This window comes from Enhydra lutris, unplaced genomic scaffold, assembly GCF_002288905.1.
Source record: "Enhydra lutris kenyoni isolate GAN:26980312 unplaced genomic scaffold, ASM228890v2 scaffoldscaffold57, whole genome shotgun sequence".
In the NCBI taxonomy this organism is placed as follows: Eukaryota; Metazoa; Chordata; class Mammalia; order Carnivora; family Mustelidae; genus Enhydra; species Enhydra lutris.
The window spans coordinates 1,013,835-1,030,622 of NW_019154141.1; the positions used below are offsets into that span (position 1 = coordinate 1,013,835).

General features: G+C 60.6%; 1 protein-coding gene across 1 annotated transcript in view; it reads left to right on the top strand.

Moving 5' to 3' along the window:
- The window catches only part of LOC111158139 (sidekick cell adhesion molecule 2), a 287,109-nt gene that overhangs the window by 239,217 nt on the left and 31,104 nt on the right, over window positions 1–16,788 (top strand). Inside the window, 17 exon segments of the mRNA XM_022520020.1 lie at window positions 530–725; window positions 939–1,037; window positions 1,371–1,562; window positions 2,887–3,008; window positions 3,669–3,778; window positions 3,876–4,026; window positions 6,490–6,727; window positions 7,480–7,595; window positions 8,248–8,406; window positions 8,408–8,438; window positions 9,688–9,786; window positions 10,267–10,461; window positions 11,451–11,652; window positions 12,563–12,666; window positions 13,146–13,216; window positions 14,795–14,930; window positions 16,369–16,425. Of these exon segments, the coding sequence (XP_022375728.1) occupies window positions 530–725; window positions 939–1,037; window positions 1,371–1,562; window positions 2,887–3,008; window positions 3,669–3,778; window positions 3,876–4,026; window positions 6,490–6,727; window positions 7,480–7,595; window positions 8,248–8,406; window positions 8,408–8,438; window positions 9,688–9,786; window positions 10,267–10,461; window positions 11,451–11,652; window positions 12,563–12,666; window positions 13,146–13,216; window positions 14,795–14,930; window positions 16,369–16,425 (2,278 nt within the window).

Here is a 16,788-nt window from a genome sequence, read left to right on the forward strand (position 1 = left end):
CAGCGTGCTATTGTTTTATATCTATAAATACCCATGCTTATTAAAACTCATCAAGTGTTGCTTTTCACCATTAATTGCTAGTTAATCAACTTCAAATGAACGAGGAACTCTCTGAGACCAGCTGTCATTGTTGGAGACAGATGAAGGGCCCAGAAAGCAGGAGTGTGAGGGCACAGATCGAGAAGAGAAGGAAGGGGAGGCGGGAAGCGGGTGCGTCCCAGGTGGGGTGTGCAGCACGGACGTCAGGCAGAAAAGCCACTCTGCGTCCCCAGACCGGGCTTCCCTCACCGATCCCCACCTCCAAGTCAGGTCTCAGACTGAAATCCCAGCTTGGAACACGTTGAAAGCACTAGCGGAAGTGGCAGTTCTGTGGGGAAACTCCGAGGGAGACCCTGTCTAGCCCAGACGGAGAAAGCTTTAGGGAACCCTAGGAAGCTGGGCTCTCCTGCAGCATCCGGACTTCGGGAGAGCGCTCGGCCTCTTCTGGAACATTCTTACTGCCCTGCCTGAGTTGCTGGTCTCTCCCCAGCTGATTGCCTGGGAGCCCGAGCAGGAAGAGGAGGTTACCATGGTGACTGCCCGGCCCAACTTCCAAGACAGCATCCACGTGGGTTTCGTGTCCGGCCTGAAGAAGTTCACCGAGTACTTCACCTCCGTTCTCTGCTTCACCACTCCCGGCGATGGGCCTCGAAGCACCCCCCAGCTGGTGCGCACCCATGAGGATGGTAGGCACCACCCCACCCCTGCTGTCCCTGCCCCGCTCCCCCGCCACACTCCCCCCCCACCCCCTGCCGAGAACCAGGCTGAGCACTCCAGGTATGGGGCAATCCCGGCCTTTTCTTCCATCCTGGGGTGCCCCTGGAGCACGCAGGCTGTCCTGCAGACAGTGGTCTCTTGCTAGCTCTAATGTGCATTGGGGGGGTCCTTTTGGGGTACAGTGCCGGGTCCTGTGGGACACCTGAGCTTCAGTGAAATCCTGGACACATCCCTGAAGGTCAGCTGGCAAGAGCCGGGAGAGAAGAATGGCATCCTCACAGGTAAGGGTTACAGGTGGGCGTTCCGAGCCCCAGGGGTGAGAAGACAAGATCGTCCAGTCCATCCTGTTGTCCTGCTGACCGGTGTTCATCCAGAACCTCCCAGAAGGCCACTCTTTCTTAGAAAGTACTCAGGGGAGGTCTCTGTCTCACTCTGTCTCACTCCGTCCTACGGTCCCCACCCAACAGGGTCATCCCACCCAAGTTATACCTGGGGCCCCAGAGACAAGTTCCCAGCTCCCGTGGCCCAACTGCTCCCAGCCCAAGCAGTGCAGAAAGGCCAAAGCAAGCATTTGGTCACACCAAGCTCACGCCACAACTGGGGGCTCTCCCTAGGATATCGGATATCCTGGGAGGAGTACAACCGAACCAACACCCGCGTGACCCACTACCTACCCAACGTGACCCTGGAGTACCGCGTCACGGGCCTCACCGCGCTCACCACCTACACCATCGAGGTGGCTGCCATGACCGCCAAGGGCCAGGGCCAGGTGTCTGCGTCAACCATCTCCTCTGGGGTGCCTCCAGGTGGGTGCCTGCTCGCAGGGCAGGACTTCTGGCCTCTTGGGGCCCTCCTCCTGACCAAGAGGCTTCCCTTTTGCTCAGGAACACTGGCTTTCCTCCCCCAGAGCTCTGCCCTGCCTTGGGTCCATGGTCTCTTGCCTTCCCCCCAGAGCAGGCTTACATCTCAGGACCCCAGGTCTCTGGATGGAGGCTGGGTGGGGTTCCTGCTGCCTCCCCCTGTGGCTCTCAGAAAAGCATAGTCCCCCAGAGGACACCTCCCCATCCCCGTCTCATCCAGTCCCATCCCACACCAGGTTCTGCATGGAGCCATGCTCTCTCTGATTCAGGGGAAGAATTCTCACTGTCACCCAGAAAGTCCAATCCCCGCCAGTGGAAGTGTTGGTTGGGAAAGGGGTAGCCTAAGGTGGGAATCATCTGAGAACCTAGTAGGAAGAGCAAGCTGAGCTCTAGACTCAGCCCTGCTTCTGCCAAGCTCTGCGACCTAGAGCAAGTCAAGGTGCCCCTCTGTGCCTCAGTTTCCCCATGTGTATCTGTGGAAGGTGGACTAGGTAACCACATGGTCCTAGCTGGGTCTGTAAGTCTATGCCTATGGGACCCAGCCAGAATCCCTCGACCTGCTCCCCCCCGACCCCTCTCCTGAGACAGCTGAGATCTCGGAGCTGACTCGGGTGACCGCACCTGATTGGAAACACCAACACATGATTGTGCCTAGAGACAAGTGCTATATCTGCATCAGTTCAGTTAGTCCTCACAGCAGCCCTGAGGTGGGTGATAGTACCATCGCCGTTCCACCGAGGAGGACGCTGCGGCTCAGAAAGGTTAGGTGACGAGCCCAAAGACACACAGCATGGAAGCAGTGAGGTTAGAGGCCAGCCCAAGACAGTCTGACTTCCAGAGCCTGTACTCTTTCTGTTCATCCTGAATCCGAAGGTTCCTGGGCAGAAATTAGGGGCTACCTCCTCCACTAGCCTCCTCCTGATCTTGCTCAGCCATTATCGGGTTTGGGAGGGCTAAGAGGGGCCGTACTTGTGGATGGAGAGAAGATTCTGTCGGGAAGCCCTTGCATGCCCAGCCCCCGTTCCCTGGCCCAGTCAGCCTCCCTGTGGCTCTGGGGGCCCTCCCAGCCCCCACCCTGCCTCGGGCGCCTGGTCAGGACACACAGAGCCATGGGTGCAGGAAGGAGACTGTGTCGGAGGACGGAAGCCTCGGCCCAGCTCCTCCCACCAGGCTTCTAGAAAAGGGTGACACACAGCCCCCGGTCCAGAGGCCTAGTCCATGTGGAAGGACCCTGTCCTCAGCGGATCTCCTTTCCCACCCTGTGTTGCAGAACTCCCCGGGGCCCCCACCAACCTGGGTATCTCCAACATCGGCCCCCGCTCTGTGACCTTGCAGTTCAAGCCGGGCTACGACGGGAAAACCTCCATCTCCCGCTGGCTGGTGGAGGCCCAGGTAAACCCTGATGCCAGGGGACCCGCAGCCCACACAGCCTGCTCCCTTGGCCTTGGGCACACCCCTGTACTTGAGAGCAAATCACATGTGTGTTGGGGTTTTAAATATGCAGCTGTCAGATGGCCAGATACACCAAAAATGCCACCATTCCCAGGTCTGCCTCCGCTTCGCTGAGCCCTGTGCACGCACATATGTACATGCACACATATGCACACGTGCGAGCACACACAGGTACACGCATGTGTGCACATGTGCCTACACACCAGTCCCATGGGTCGGGTGTGGACCGGCCGGCCTGGAGAAATACACCGCTGCGGCCCACACCCCCGTAAGTGGGGAGTCTCCACTTTGGCTCCACCCGGGAGCTCATTAAATACCCAGATTCCCGGGTACCAACCCCAGGGATTCTGATGGACTAGGTCTAGGGCAGGGCCCTGGGGTGGGTTTCTAGTAAGCATTCCAGCAGCTTCTGATGCAAGGTGGCCTGGGCTCATGCTTGAAGTCATGCTTCAGGGCCTGGAAAGGTGGTGGGGCCCGCCGGGTGAGCCCTGGGATGGAATCAAGATCTTCCGTGGGCAGGACTTCACCTCTGAGAACCTGGGGCACAGAACATCTCAGCCCCACAAGCCGAGAAGGTCTAAGAGTGTCTCCCTTTTCCAGGTAGGCGTGGTCGGGGAGGGAGAGGAGTGGCTGCTGGTTCATCAGCTCACCAACGAGCCGGACGCCCGCTCCATGGTGGTGCCTGAGCTCAACCCCTTCACCTACTACAGGTAACAGGGCCAGATGCAGGGACTGCCCAGACCCAGCTGGGCTTTGGCCCTGGGGTCCTGCCCTCATCACTTTGCTCACTCCCTTCCCCCACCCCAGCTTCCGAATGCGCCAGGTGAACATCGTGGGCACCAGCCCCCCCAGCCAGCCTTCTAGAAAGATCCAGACCCTCCAGGCACCCCCTGACATGGCCCCCGCCAACGTGACCCTGCGCACGGCGAGTGAGACCAGCCTATGGCTCCGCTGGATGGTGAGGCCCCCACGAGGGCAGTGGGGCTGGGATAGCTCCTTGGTGCTTGTCACCCTACCATGGTCATTGTCCCTGGGGGACCACATCAAAGAGGGGTTCACCAGAACACCCACAGCTCCCTTCTCTTTTCTTTACACCCAGCACCTTTAAGGTGCCTCATACTCAGTCTCGGCCAAAAGAATAAAAGCCTTTTATGAGAGGGAGCTAGAAGACACTGTTCAGTGAGCAAAGCGTTTTACGTATTTCTTCCATTTAATCCTCCCAGTCACCCTGCAAAGGGCACATCGAGACCCCAGTTTACAGCTAAGGAAACTGAGGGTCAGAGGAGTCAGGAACTCGCCCATGGCCACACAGCTCCCAAGTGGTGGGCCTGGGGTTCAGGTGTAAGTGGTCCCCTACACCAAGTCCGAGAGTGAGGGGTCACATCTGAGGTGGCGGGACAGGTGCAAGAGATCACCCCCACGGGCCAGGGTTGCTGGTTGAGGGCCGTTATCCCCAGCGACCCTGCCCACCCTGAGGGCTTCCTCCTGGCAGGCACAGTTCTGAGCTCTGTATTCGAAGTCCGGCCTGGAACCCTCTCCACCCGCTTGTGACAGCAGAGTGATCCTGAGCTCCTGCTTCACAGATGGGGAAACTGAGGCAGAGAGCAGTCAGATCGCTGGCCCGAGTCCCACCCACCCTCACCAACGTCCTCCCCCACCCTCTAGTTAATAGCAGGGCTCGGTTTCCCACCCTGGGGGGTCTGGCCTCCCAGAATCCGGAGTCCTAACCCTTGAGCACACTGCCACCCCGTCTTCTAGGGATCAGGAGAGAATGTGTCTCCCCGATGCCGTCCCCCCGAGGACAGCGTTGTCCAGACTGCTGCCCCACGCAGCAGTCATCCAAGAGGTGTGAGGCACATACAGGAACTCTGAGACAAGCGAATGTGGGGGACGGCGCCCCGCAGCCTGGCTCCTGTCCTTAGTGCAAGGAAAAGCCTGCCTGACCCCACTTCGCCGGCCGATCTGGCCACACACGACTTGGGTTTTGTGTCCACATGAGCTCTCTTAACACTTGCACAAAACACAATTTGCAAAACACCAGGCTGTGGGATTGACTGGAAATCCCTTACGCCCTTTCACTCAGGTGGACGCCTGGTAGAAGGAGCTCATGGCCCCATCAGCCTGGGACAAAGGGTAGTTCCTAATTCTGAGTCCCCTCCCGGGGGGCTGGTGCCAGGCACAGCTCAGCGGCCTCACGGCCCCAGACGTGTGCAGCCCGCATTACTGCAAGCCTAGGCTCTGCCCCCCTCTGGGCCGGCTCCCGCCTTCCTCTAGTAGCTCACTTTAAGGTTTCCAAACACTAAAAGACTAGATAGAGACTGACTGATGCCCCGTGGCGGCTGGGGGGTGCTGGGGGAGAAATAAAAAGGCAATTGGTGCCCCGCGCAGGGCCCCAGGCACCTCCAGACCCGCCTAATGGTGCACGGCCTGTTACTTTTCCCTGGCAGGTAAGGAAGCGTGTGCTCTAAGCCCATCGATTTCTGTCTTAATGGTCTCTGGTCGGCTTCACTAAGTGTCTGCGGAGCAGCGGCCGGCCAGAGGCAGCGAGAGTGCTGGGAGTGAGGCAGAGGCCAAGGAACCGGAGGAAGTGGGTCAGAATGTGGGGAGCCTGTGGACCGCGGGCCCTTCAGAACCCCCAGGGAAGCAGTATGGCAGGGAGGTGAAGGCCAAGGGCCTTCGGAGGGAGCCTGAAGGCAGAGTCCTCCATTCACACCTGCTCCCGATCACAGGTCCCCCCCACCATGCACACACCCCCATTGCCTACCAACACTGCCCAGGTTCATCCAAATGACCTTGAGCCAGCAGCCACAGCCCCAGCAGCCAAGGAAGGGAATCTGTCTGTTCTCTTGGCTGAAACTTCCTAGAAGGGGAGGCCGAACATGGAGCAGGAGAGACTGGGGCCTGCTGCTGGAAGGGCTGCTGCCAGTGCCGGTGTTCCCTCCGGCCCGAGATGCTGTGTCCCACACTTGCTTCTCCATGGGTGCGCGTGCACTGGGAGCAGGCGTGTTAGAAGCAATTAAGTGAGTGTGTGTTGGCACTCTACGCGAGGGAGTTAAGTGGTAGAGACAGCCAAGGCCACGGGTGCTGTGCTCATCAGCCTGTTGGACAGACAGGCTTTGTGGGTCTCCTCTCCAGTCTGACGACCCCAGCCGGGTCCTCAGTTTGCCCTGGACACAGTAAAGTGTGGATGCCGCCTCTCCTTGGAGCTTGGCACAGACAGGCAGGGAGACAGGAGCCACCAGATCACAGACTCACAATCTAAGCCCTCCTCGGGGAGAGCAACTCACATGGGCACGCACAGCTTGGACGGTGGGTGTGGTAATCCTGTAGGGCTCCCTGGAAGAGGGTGCATGAGCCAGATAGTTCCCCACACGGGGCGGGCCTGGCCTCACAGCCGCTATACGATCCCACCTTCCCGCAGCCTCTCCCGGAGATGGAATACAATGGGAACCCCGAGTCGGTGGGCTACAAGATCAAATACAGCCGGGCAGACGGCCACGGCAAGACGCTGAGCCACGTGGTCCAGGACCGTGTGGAGCGTGAGTACACCATCGAAGACCTGGAGGAGTGGACAGAGTATCGCGTCCAGGTCCAGGCCTTCAATGCCATCGGGAGCGGGCCCTGGAGCCAGACGGTGATGGGCAGGACCCGGGAGTCAGGTACTGCAGCCCTTGCCCTGGGTCCCGCTAGCCTGTGGCAGGGATCGCCCCACCTTTGTCTCTGCCCTCACGGCCTTCCAAGGCCACGAAGGCTGGAGCCGTTGTTTAGAATAAGCCCAGGCTCACTTTCCCATTTGTGTCCAACATCCCGGCAAAGCGCCAGACCTTTCTGCCGTATCCCCCAGTATCTTCCCACTGGTCCCAAAGTTGGGGGGCTGGGGGATTCCCACCCCTGCGGGTTAGCCAGAAGGTCTTTCCCTGCAAACTGCCCATGCTTTCTGGGCCCTCCCCTTTAACTCTGACACCCAGCAGAGGCCGAAAGAACCGGAGGTGGGGAGGTCGGATCAGCTCTCAGAACATTCCAGAACCAGAACCAGCAGCTCATGGGACCCTGGCAAGGGTCACCCACAGAACATGAGCCCCCAGCCTTCGGGCAGCCTTCACGCACCCACATGTGGTTCGCTGCTCTGAGGCTTTTTCCTGGAACCTTTTAAAGGATGTCCCTCCCCCTCCCAGCCCCTCCCCCTCATCACTGCTCTGCAGACAGGAAGTGGGTGCTCGTCTGCACATTGGTCCCAGCAGAGGATAACAGGGAGGCTTATCTGAAACCAGAAGCAGCATCTGTGATGTTCCAGAGTCACCAGGAATCACTGCAGGATAATTTGCTACTTGGGGACCAGGTGTCACACCTCCTTCCCCTGGAGGGCCCACTGGGTCCTGAGCTCCCTCCGTCTTCTCTGTCTCTCCCTCAGTTCCGTCCTCTGGCCCCACTAACGTGTCTGCACTGGCCACCACCTCCAGCAGCATGCTAGTGCGCTGGAACGAGATCCCAGAGGCCGACCGAAATGGGCTTGTGCTGGGCTACAAGGTGAGTCCCGGCTCCAAGGTCACCTGCGTCCTCTTCCAAGGTGCCCTATCCCGTGACCCCTGGGGCCCGCATCTCCACCTTCTGGAATGGATGCGCAGGGGATCCCAGCATCTGTGCTCCAGGTGGCACGGCAGCCAAGGAATCTTCCGTCAGGACTGCGGGCCTCCAGGGAGGCCCAGGTCCTTCGCACCCATCCCCACCGCCCCCAGGAGGCCCTGCTGGCTGCCCCTGCCTCGCTCAAGCCTGTGGGCCTGGTTCCCACCATCTTCTAGAACCGCTGTCAAAGCTGCGCCCAGCCGCAGGGTTCAGCCCTGGCCCACAGATTGGGAGACGTGGCTTGACGTCCCTGCTCTGCCAGTACTGGCTGTGTGACCTCGTGCCAGTCACCCCTCCTCTCTGAGCCTGTTTTTCCCAGCTAAATGGTCTCTAAGGAACCTTGCAGCTCCATGGCCCAGTGCATCTTTGTGTCCCCTGCTCTCCCAGAGCCCAAGCTCCACCGTATCCCATGCCCTCCTGGGGCCAAGCCTCTCCAAGGAGCCCAGGGCCCACCAGCTCTGTTCCCGCCTGCCTCGCTCCGGGGTGAGACTTGGGGAGGGAGCTGGCAGGCAAGACCCAGACCGCAGGCCCTCACCCTTGCACTGTGCTCTGGCAGGTGATGTATAAGGAGAAGGACTCAGATTCCCAGCCCCGGTTCTGGCTGGTGGAAGGGAACTCCTCCCGCAGTGCCCAGCTCACGGGCTTGGGCAAGTACGTGCTCTACGAGGTCCAGGTGCTGGCCTTTACGCGCATTGGGGATGGCAGCCCCAGCCACCCCCCCCATCCTGGAGCGGACGCTGGATGATGGTGAGTTTGAATCCCTGTGCACCTGGGGAGGCTGGGAGCTCTCCTTCCTCCTGCCTGCCTGGCCCTGCCCCTCTGGGCTCACACTTTGCCCCAAACAGAACCATGGCATCAGGCTTCTCCTGTTGGGGGCAGGTCACCAAGGGCCACCAACCCATCGTGAGGGGTTACACATTCCAGACTCTGCTTCCCTGAGGAAGAAATGGAAGGCAAGAACAATTTGACTTTGGATTCAGTCTCTTGCACGCTCTCTGGGACAAGTGCATGGAATAGAGACCTGTTTTAATTTGGGTTTGCCTGGGGCAGGTTCACTTGGAGCAAAGCTCTGTGCAAGGAAAAGGCTTGCTTTTTCCTGGGCACGAGCCTCCTGGTCTCATTTACAAAAGAGCAGTGCCAGCAGGGCTGCAGGCATTCATCCCCGCAGCAGAACTTTCTGTCAAAGCCTGATTGACGGGTCCTTGGCTCCCTTCTCTCCCCCCACACACATACCCTGACCGCCCCCCACAAACACTGCTGGGGTCCGGACAAGAGCGCAAAAGGAAGCGCTCTTCCTTATAAATCAAGCTAATGATCTGTTAAATTCAGTATGTTTGGCTCTCCTGCCTTGACCTGGAAGGCCAGGTTCAAGTTTAGAAATCTCAGACTTCGGGGGATTCTCTGTTGGGATGAGGTTGCCCAGGGAGGATCGCCTGTGCCTTGTTCTTTTCCCCTCCTCTCCCCGGCACATGGTACTTGGTCTCCATCCACCTGCCCCAAACAGCTGCCCCTCCCCCAGCCATCCATCGGTCCGGAGGTGCAAGTCTGGGGAACGGGCCCATGCAGACCCTCATAAAGGAGCGTGTCGGGCTCAGAGTGAGCCCCCCACCAATCCTACCCTATGGGTGGAAGGAAGTCAGACTGGCGCCTTCTGTATTAGAGACCAAGGGCAAGTCCCCCTCCCCAGTACAACTAAGCATGTACATATATGTGCACGGACATGGACCCTGAGCCACAGGAAGCTGGAGCCTCTACCCTTCTGCTTCCTGCCAAATAACGCCTCTTTTTGAGGGTAGAAACCTCACCAATAGCATCTCTGTGTCCTGTGTTGGATCGCGGTGTCAGGGACAGAGCAGCACTCCACAGAGATCATCGAGCTGAGTGTGCCCTTCCCCCACGGCCCACCCACCTGCTCTGCTGGAGCTGGACCCAGGGGGCGGGGGAAGGGGCTAAGCATCAGCTGCCCTGCCACTTGCTTCTCCTTTGTCCCTTCCAGTCCCAGGACCACCCATGGGCATCCTCTTCCCAGAGGTAAGGACCACATCCGTGCGACTGATCTGGCAGCCCCCCGCTGCCCCCAACGGCATCATCCTTGGTAAGCCTCTCCCCTCTCCAGTGCCCTGACTGTGGGTAGAAGGAGGCATAAGGTGTAAAGGAGGCCAGAGGCAGACTAGGCCCAGGAAGTGTCCACCTCTTCTCAAGAAGAATTTCGAGTCCTATATCCCCCATTAGAAATATCGCTGGGAGGGCATAGTCAAGGTTGAGGTTCCTTAAGGGCAATTCATTAGCTGTGTGTTCCTAAATATTCCGCGAAGCCCCTGACTGGCCATCTGGTAAACCTCGGCTGCAATTCCTAAGCATGACCAGGTGAGGGCGCACTAGCCAACTCCGCAAAGCCAGTCCGACCCAAGGCACAGAGGGACACTGTGGGTCAGAAGCATCCTTTCCTATTCAAGGATCCTCCCTTAACACACACACAGACACGCACATGCATGCAGGCCCCCGGGGGAAGGCTCACGGGGTTGAGGGACTTCGACTTGCCTCCCAGCACAGCCTGTGTCCTTCCTTCCCACAGCCTACCAGGTCACCCACCGGCTCAATGCCACCACGGCCAACACGGCCACCGTGGAGGTGCTGGCACCCAGCGCCCGCCAGTACACAGCCACCGGCCTCAAGCCAGAGTCCGTCTACCTGTTCCGCATCACGGCCCAGACCCGCAAGGGCTGGGGAGAGGCCGCCGAGGCCTTGGTGGTGACCACCGAGAAGAGAGGTGACCACCTGCTGGGGCTAGGGAGGCCTGGGAGGCAGCCAAGGTAGAGGGGGGAGGAGGGAGTCCCAGCCAAGCCAAGTGCTCCTGCCCTGTCCTCGAGGGGACCTGGGGATCAGCCAGTTACGAGCCACGTTGCCCTGCCCTGGAATGGCAGGAGGGTTGCAGTCTCTGAGGTCGGGGTCAGCAAGCACTTGGTGGACTCCAGAAACCGGGCTGGGAGGCCCCATCCCGAGGATCCCACTCTGCCTCAGCTACTGGGTTTCTGAAGGGGGGGCGTTGGTGAGACCAGCTTCGGTCCCCTCACCCCTTCGCTCAAAGGCCAGAGGCCAGGCTCCCCTGAAGCAGGCTGAGACCCCGATTCCTGTAAACGTGGTTCGTTACACCGTGTTCCCAGGAAAAACCAGTAAGACAGCAGCTCTCAACTGGGAGTTGTCACAGCTAAGAGGGAGCTACGACCAGCATCTGCCCGTGGCGGGGGGGGGGCACCCAGAAAGCTGCCAACACCCTACAGAGCGCAGGACGGCCCCGTAACACAGACCTGGCCTCCCCAAGTGCCCGAGTGCTGAGTCTGAGCCCCTGCAGCAGGGCCTGGGGCGGCGAGAAGGAGGCCGGGCGGGCAGGGCATCCGGTGGAGCCCCACCGAGGGAAGCGTGGGCTCCGTCCCACCCTGCAGGGACCGCACAGGCCCCGTCTCGGCGCTGGGCAGGCGGGGCCAAAGGAGCTGGGTGTTTGGACCTCCTCCCTGCCAGCCCCAGGTTGGGCTGCCCTCAGGAGATCTGAATTCCCAGGCACCTGGGCCTCCAATGAGCTGAGGACAGTTCACGGACCAGGAGCCACGGAGCCATGGGTGCCGGCGGTCGGGACCGTGTGCACAGAAAGGGGCTAGGGCTGCGGGTATCAGGTGCCTCCTTCTCTTCCTTGAGAAAGCTCACCCCCCACCCCCTTCCTGGCTGACCCCCCTGCTCCTCTCCCCCTCCGCCACCTCACAGACCGCCCCCAGCCCCCCAGCAAACCGGTGGTGCAGCAGGAAGACGTGAAGGCGCGCAGCGTGCTGCTGTCCTGGGAGCCGGGAAGCGACGGGCTGTCCCCCGTGCGCTACTACACGGTCCAGACCCGCGAGCTGCCCGGTGGCCGGTGGGCGCTGCACTCGGCCTCCGTGAGCCACAACGCCTCCGCTTTCATGGTGGACAGGTGAGGCCCCGGGCTGCCGGCAGCTCCCCTCTACCCCTCCCAGTGCAGATAGCACCAGAGGGGTTCCCGCGGTGGGGGAGAGCACTGGAATGGGCGTCGGGGGGTCTCCAGCATGCTCCTAGAGCCTGCCCACCCCCAGATGCTTTTCACGGCCCGCACCTCCCAGAACCCCATCTCTGGCTCTGTCCTAACCTCCCCCACCCCGCTGCCCCTGCTCTCGGGAGCCCTGCGAGGCCTGCCTCTTCATTACCTATTTCTGGAGCCTGGAAGCCTCTCAGGGAGGGCCTCGCCATCCCTCCTCAGCCATCCCTCCTCAGCCATCCCTCCAGCCGACAGCACCTCCCTCTCCATCTGCAACAGGGGAGTGGAGCCGGCTCCGAATTCTGGCTTCGATTTAATTCCTCGTGGGTCATATTTTTTTATATTCTGGCTGACGTGACCCAGAGTTTTGAGCAATTCTCTCCTCCTCGCCCCCCGCCCCCAGTAAATCAAAAAGGAAGACGTTTGCCCGGAGAGGAACAAGGCTTATAGAGATGAAGTGCTGGTGAACTCTTGAGAACCTTGAACCCTGCTAAGTTTACTAAATTCTAGAAAGGGACGGCGTTTCCCCGGGGAGGAGTTTGCTCACAGGGAGAGCTGTCGGTGCTCTCCTAGCAGCTTGCCCCTGTGAGGTAGGAGACGTGGAGACAGGGCCACCTGGGGGCTGGAAGCAAGGCCATACCTGGGCTGGCATCAGGCCCCGGAGGCCCTGGGCCCTGTATGCCCAATGGAACACTCCTAGCTTCTGAGCCTTGACGTTTCCATCTGTGTAACAGATCAGCGCCCTCTGCCCCCACCTTTCCCCTAGCAGGGAGGGTGGGGTGAGGCATTAGGGGGTACCTCTGTTGCTTGAAACTTCTCATCCCCGCAGGCTCAAGCCTTTCACATCCTACAAGTTCCGCGTGAAGGCAACCAATGACATTGGGGACAGCGAGTTCAGCGAGGAGTCGGAGCCGCTGACCACTCTGCAGGCCGGTCAGTGACCCCCTCCACTCGGATCTCTTTCTCTTGGCCCACTGGCACTTCTGGGGCACTGGGAGTTCTCTTCGGAGGGGAGGGGCCCCCAAAGGTGGGAGGGGCGGAGGGCCCAGTAGGCCCTGTGTCTGGCTCCCTGGGCAGAGTCCCAAGGAATTTTGGGCCGGGGGGCCTTTGCCGTGGTTCGGGCTCCCATGCCAAGCCCAGCATCCTAATGTGTTCTGTCCCTGCTGTCCCCAAGCTCGTGGCCAACCCAGAAAACCAGTGAAGGGGCGTGGGGGGGGGGGCCTTAGCAGCGGCAGCGCAGAGACCTATGGCTTCAGGGACAAAGAGGAGGGGGCTCTGGGCTCTTGGATGCAGACTGGGGTCAAGGCTCTGGGCCTCCTCCCTCCACATTTGCAGAAGAATCTCCTCCCTGTGGCCTCCCAGGGGGCCCAGGCCCCAGCCCCCGGAGCTCACGCGTCTGTCTCTCTCCCCAGCACCCGACGAAGCACCCACCATTGTGTCGGTGACGCCCCACACGACCACCTCCGTGCTGATCCGATGGCAGGTACGGCCCGGCAGCCAGCAGGCGGGCAGGGGCCCACGGCCCAGGAGGACTCAGGCACCCCCTGTGCAGGGACCAGCAAGGCGACAGCCCTCAGCAAGGCTGGAGCATCACACACACACACACACACACACACACACACACACACAGAGCGGTGCCTCTCTTTCTGCTCTCCAGATAATCCTCTCAGGCAGGCCCTCCTCCTGTCCCCTCCTGCAGACCAGGACCCAGTCCTCAGGGAAGTGACACAAATGGGCCGGGTTGCATAGCTAGTAAGTGGCAGGGTCAGGCTTCGTGCCCTCAGAGCTGCCAGTCGTGGGACAGAGAAGTGCGTGGGGCTTTCAGGGCCCCCAAATCCCCATGAATCCTGGCCCACCATCTGGGCGCAGAGAGAAGCCCCTTTCTCCACTCCTCCCCCGTTGCCTATTCTTTGGTGGCTACTGTTTTGTTTTTTAAGATTTTTATGTATTAGAGCATGAGCAGGGGGAACAGCAGGCAGAGGGAGAAGCAGGCTCCCCGCTGAGCAGGGAGCCCGATGTGGGGCCCGATCCCCAGACCCTGGGATCATGACCAGAGCCCAAGGCAGACACTTCACCGACTGAGCCCCCCTGGTGTCCCTGGGTGGGCTCGTTGTCCTGCCGCAGTCTGAGGAGGTCCACCAGATGCATGAGACGAGGCTGCCAGTCTCCACCTGCAGACCCTCCCGTCCGCTCTCAGGTCCAGCCTCTGGACTCCGCAGGTCACCCACAGGGGCCCCAAAGCAGCAAACCCTTGTCTCCACTTTTGGGATCAGAGGGGCAGGCGGTTGTCCGCTGCAGCCCCCCTGACTGGAGACCCCTTGAGAGGAAACCAGAAGGGGCCCGCAGCCCCTCCCCAGCCTGAGGCCTCATGGCAACAGGATAGTCCATCCGGTAGAAATGACCTCATGCGGCCAGAAGCCAGGACAAGGCCGGCGGAGCCCTGGGCCATCCTGGCGAAGGGGCAGGGAGATGCCAGCGGCAGCCAGGGAGACAGTGAAGGAGCTAATACAAGACTGAGCCCCTTCAGTGGGATTTTAAAACGCGGCCTCTTAAAAAGCCGCTTCCGCCTTCTCCTAAAGCCTGTTCTCCCACCGGGCCATGGATGGGAGCAGAGAGCCAAGGAGACGATGATAAAAGGCAGGGCAAGACCAGTGCCTCCAGCGATAGGGGGCGGCCTCGTAGGAACCCCAGGAGACACTGGTCGGGGGGGAGGTGGCAGGGTGGGTCACCAAGCCCAGGGAGGCTGGTGCTGTGTGTCCTTGGGCAAATTCCTTACCCTCTCTGAGCCTCCCCTCCTGCTCCGGGAATGGAAGTGGCATGGAGAGAGATTCCGGTCCTCCCTGCCTTGCAGGGACTATTGCAGAGATTAAATCACCTCATTGGAAATGCTTCTTAATTTAAAAATGCTCAGCGTCCTTTTGATTTATTTTCCCAGTGGCCACTCAGGCTCAGCCCTGTGGTCACAGGAGGCAGCATGGGGAGGGAGGGAGGGGGGCAGAGTGGAAGCGGGTGAACCTCAGTGTTTCCTGCCCCTCCCCATTCTCCACTCCCTTCCCTGCAGCCCCCAGCAGAGGACAAGATCAACGGCATCCTCCTGGGCTTCCGGATCCGGTACCGGGAGCTGCTGTACGAGGGGCTGAGGGGCTTCACGCTGCGTGGCATCAACAACCCGGGGGCCAAGTGGGCTGAGCTTACCTGTGAGTGGCATCTGCAGGGATCAGGGGACAGCGGGGCGGGTACACTCCCCTCCCAGCCCAAAAGCTTTCAGCTTCCTGGAGCCACCCTGACCTGAAACCCGCCGCCCTTTCCTGAGTGTGCTTCTTCCCGCCGCCCCCGTCCTGTTCAGCCACTGGGTGTTCACTGAGCACCTTCTGCGTGCCGTCGGACACTGGAAGCACCAGTGAACAGTGAACAGGAGAGATGTCCTCTGCCCTCTCGGAGCTTGTGGGCTCAAGGAGGAGGGGTGCTCCAGAAGTAAACTCACAATGTCCAAGACGGTTGGCATGATGGCCTTGGAGGCCTTTTCCATGGGAGCCAGTGCCAGGGAAAGCCTCCCAGAAGATGGCCTTGGCGCTGACCCTGATGGATGATCCCAAGTGAAACCCGCCCCCCCCCACAAAGCTAAGGGGAAAGCCCAGCAAAGGGTCTGCTGTGGAAAGGGCCAGGAGCCAACCCCGCCCATCCTGACGACCTGCTGGTGGAGGTCACTGTTCTGTCCCGAGATCCTCGGATCTGGCCTGTGAGTCCCAGAGGGAGTCACAGCCCCGGGAATGACGTGCTTGCCCTTTGGGGCAGGAGAGCGATGGCCAGCCGTGGAGGACCAGAGGCAGGGGTGCAGTCACCGAGAGAAGCAGGCGGCGGGGGCCAAGGCGGAGGCTCGGAACGGACTGGAGGGCCGGGATGGGAGATGCTGTGTGCCATGGCCACCGTGACCGGCTGGCGGAGGGGCAGGGAGTGGGCAGGAGAGAGTAGCCCGGGGACGGGGGTCCCTGAGCGGGTGGGAGACGGAGAGCGTGCAGGGTGCTCTCTCGTAATTCCCCTAAAGCGTTCGTGTCTTGGCGTCTAACGAGTATCAGCAGACAGTGAAATGGATGGACACGGGGTAGAGGAATGTTCCCAGAACTCCGTGTAGCTGATCCGACGGCTTGCATAATTTCGTTCGTGTTTTAGCAGACTGTGCTCGTGGTTGTGATTTCTTATGCCTGGGGATAACGCAATCCTAGTTCCTGGTAGTAAAAGGGTTTCTGGCTCAGAGGAGAAAATGAACACCCCCCATGGTGTGGGGATGGTTCTGTCAAAGTCCCGCCCCAGACGAGGGAGCGACTGGGGACCATGGGTCCCCCCAGGGCCAGTGGGGACGGGGCATCCCCCAGAGCCGTCCTTAGGGTGCCGGGCACTGGGGTCTCGCGGTGCCCTGTGTCGTCCCCCGCCCCTGCCGTCATGCGCACCGTCTCTCGCTCCTGCCTGGGGCCCCCCACTCACCATCAGGCACCCTGACACCCCTTCTGTCTGCTTGTGTGCTCCCAGCCACCCCCCGCTTGCCCCTTTCCTCGGGGTCTCTGCGGAGCGGGGTATGTGTACTAACCTCCTCTGTCTGCTGTCTCCCCCTGGCCCCCTCGGCCTCCCGCGCCGTAGCCATGTACGCTGTGCGGAACCTGAGCCGGCCCAGCCTCACGCAGTACGAGCTGGACAGTAAGTGTCCCTGCATGGCAGCTCCCGAGTGGGGCTCAGGCCTTCCACGGGGATGGGGAGCATGGGGTTTCTGAGGACACCCGAGCCCGGGTTGAGGGCTGCGCCCTCCTCAGGCCCCTTGAAGAATGGGGTCGCCCTAAGTGCACGTGACTTTCTGGAAACATGCAGAAATGTAGAGAGTGACCAGGGAAGCCTGCGTCCATCAGGTGCAGAACGGGGGAGGGAGCGGCTCCGGTCTTGTGCTCCATGGGGGGACTGCGGCAGGGGATGGCCGGAGGTCCATGGGAGGAGCTCCGGGTCTGCTGCTTGGAAGGGCAGGCGTCCACGGCACAGCCGCCCACCTCTCCCGTCGAAGGCACTTTT